Source organism: Halyomorpha halys, unplaced genomic scaffold (assembly GCF_000696795.3).
Source record: "Halyomorpha halys isolate HHAL.00 unplaced genomic scaffold, Hhal_1.1 Scaffold42.1, whole genome shotgun sequence".
Taxonomy (NCBI): Eukaryota; Metazoa; Arthropoda; class Insecta; order Hemiptera; family Pentatomidae; genus Halyomorpha; species Halyomorpha halys.
Window position 1 is genome coordinate 661,251 of NW_027114384.1, and position 2,329 is coordinate 663,579.

A 2,329-nucleotide genomic window follows, 5' to 3' on the forward strand; every position below is an offset into this window, starting at 1 on the left:
TCAATAAAATTGAACAGTAAATAATTTCAGTCAAAAACTGCTTTTAATCACTCTAAATTTTATGTTAAAATGTTTTGTTCGAATTACAGAATATTCGAGCAAAAACATTATTTACAAAAATTCGAAACCGGTTAAAACCGGTTTTCTGGAAAAATTACTATTCGAAAACAGGTTTTCTAATATGTTGGTTTTTGCATAAACCCTAGTTTTGAGCAATAAATTAGCTTTTATGTCTGCATGTTTACATATGAAAGTAATTTAATAACGCAGTATTTCCTTTCATGCAAAAATTAATATAAAAAAAAAAAACATAATAAAAATCCAGCCAGAAGCACCAAAGAGCTCCCCGCACATAAATTAATACAAATAATAGATGGCATTGGTCGAGACATCATTATTCTGGGAGCGGAAAAGATGGAGGATAAGAGTTGAGGATCAAATAGTTCCACGGAACAGAAGCTTTTACTAACTTACAAAGCCAAGATGGCAGTGATAAATATAACGACTACAGGAGGCATGTGTTGTTAGGAGGTGAACAAGTGTTCATCCCCAGCATGGCGGCAACTGTTAAAAAAATATGGGCGACCCATGGGACATTTTACTGTCAATCATAAATTACTCACGTAAGAATGTTCTGAAGTAACAAAATAATTTTTGTCTATAATTCCAAAATAGTGGAATTATAGACAAAAAATTATTCATTGAAGAAGTTCAACTTAGTGACTCGGGTAATTGGTTCAAATTTTGCAAAAACTGAGACGAAGTACTTTATATTTAATTCACATTTAACACGAAAACGCATATCAGTAGGTTCTAAAATGGTTACTAAACAGTTTATTAGATTGATAAATTAACATTAAAATTATATTTTATATCTCCGGTTGTAATTTGTTTTATTAGATCCATTTTGTGCCCTTTGGTGCAGGTTCGTAGAGCCCTGGAAAATTAAAACTATAAAATATAGCCATAGTAAAATATTGTACACTTACAGTGACCGTTTAATTGTATCTTGTTCTTCATCTTCAAGTTGGCATTTTCACAGTCATCTAGAAAAAAATAAAATAACTGTAAATAAAAATAATAATATAATATTTTATCCATATATATTCATAATATATTAATATCTAGGACAGACGTATTTTTTGAGACTACCAGTTTGTGTATGAAATGACATATTTCATATTAGTATGGAACTTGCCTCCATTTAAATCCATTTTGTTAGGGAAGAAGAATTTATCATATCTATATCTGAATCTTATCCCAAAATATAGATAAAGTGAGAAGCTAGTAAGATTTACGACCAACATAAATGTTTTAAATAAAATACATGGGATCTTCCAGAGAGACATTTAGGTGGCATTCCTCACTTTGAGTAAGTAATAACGGCTTTCTAAAAAGAAGAATAGGGTGTCGTTTATGTCGAAGCGGTCTAAAGTATAATATATTCCAAGCTAAAGAGTTAAGGTCCATTTCCAAGGAGACAACTTAAGCTACTACGACCGTCTGAACTATGGCGTTTACTGTCGAGACAGTACTGTGGTATCACATGGTTTTGCGTGATAGCTGACAGTTCTTGTCACTGCATTGACAGCTACCTACCACATTTTTTATTTTATTTTATTTAGTAAACTATTGCGCCTTATAACCACATAAGCTAAGCGTATATACATATAACTTAAAATTTGAAGCAAAGAGGGGGAGGATTGCAGACACAACTCTCCTTCAAGGTAAAAGTGAAGCCAAAATGGGGGATTGGCCTCGCCTTCGGAGCGCAAGTCCACGTAACGTTGATAGGAATATCCGCCATTGTAATCTAAACCAGTTGTTACCCACTGGTCACCACATGTTTGTATAACGATTTATTAATAATAATAATTTATTTATTTGTTTATGGGGCAACCGAAGTAAAAATATAGCCAGCCTGTAAAATATATAATTAAATATATCATTGTAATTATTTTACAAAGATAGTGAGTTAAAAATCATTTATATACACTAATAACAAGATATATAACAAATCTAGGTTATATACATTCGTGACAGTAAAAAAAAAAAAACCTCACAACATATTTTATAATATATAAGAAACATTAACTATACCATCTATTGTGATAAGTAATACATAAATAAACAAAACCATATTTATTTATTTTATGCCGACGTTTCGACCTGAATTTCAGGTCTTCATTAGGGCTATAGAACAAAAGAGATAACAACAACATTTAGAGAAACATACAATTGAAAAGGAATAGTATACAAACAAATTTAGAATTATACAAAATATTGAATTAAATCATAAATGATAAAAATTGATAACTGATAATTGAAT

General features: G+C 30.5%; 1 protein-coding gene across 2 annotated transcripts in view; it reads right to left on the reverse strand.

Moving 5' to 3' along the window:
- clu (clustered mitochondria protein homolog) overlaps positions 1-2,329 on the reverse strand; it is a 147,771-nt gene that overhangs the window by 54,705 nt on the left and 90,737 nt on the right. For both annotated transcript variants that reach the window (XM_014432810.3, XM_014432803.3), the window contains exon 3: positions 990-1,046. In XM_014432810.3, the coding sequence (XP_014288296.1) occupies positions 990-1,046 (57 nt within the window). The remainder of the gene's footprint in view (positions 1-989; positions 1,047-2,329) is intronic.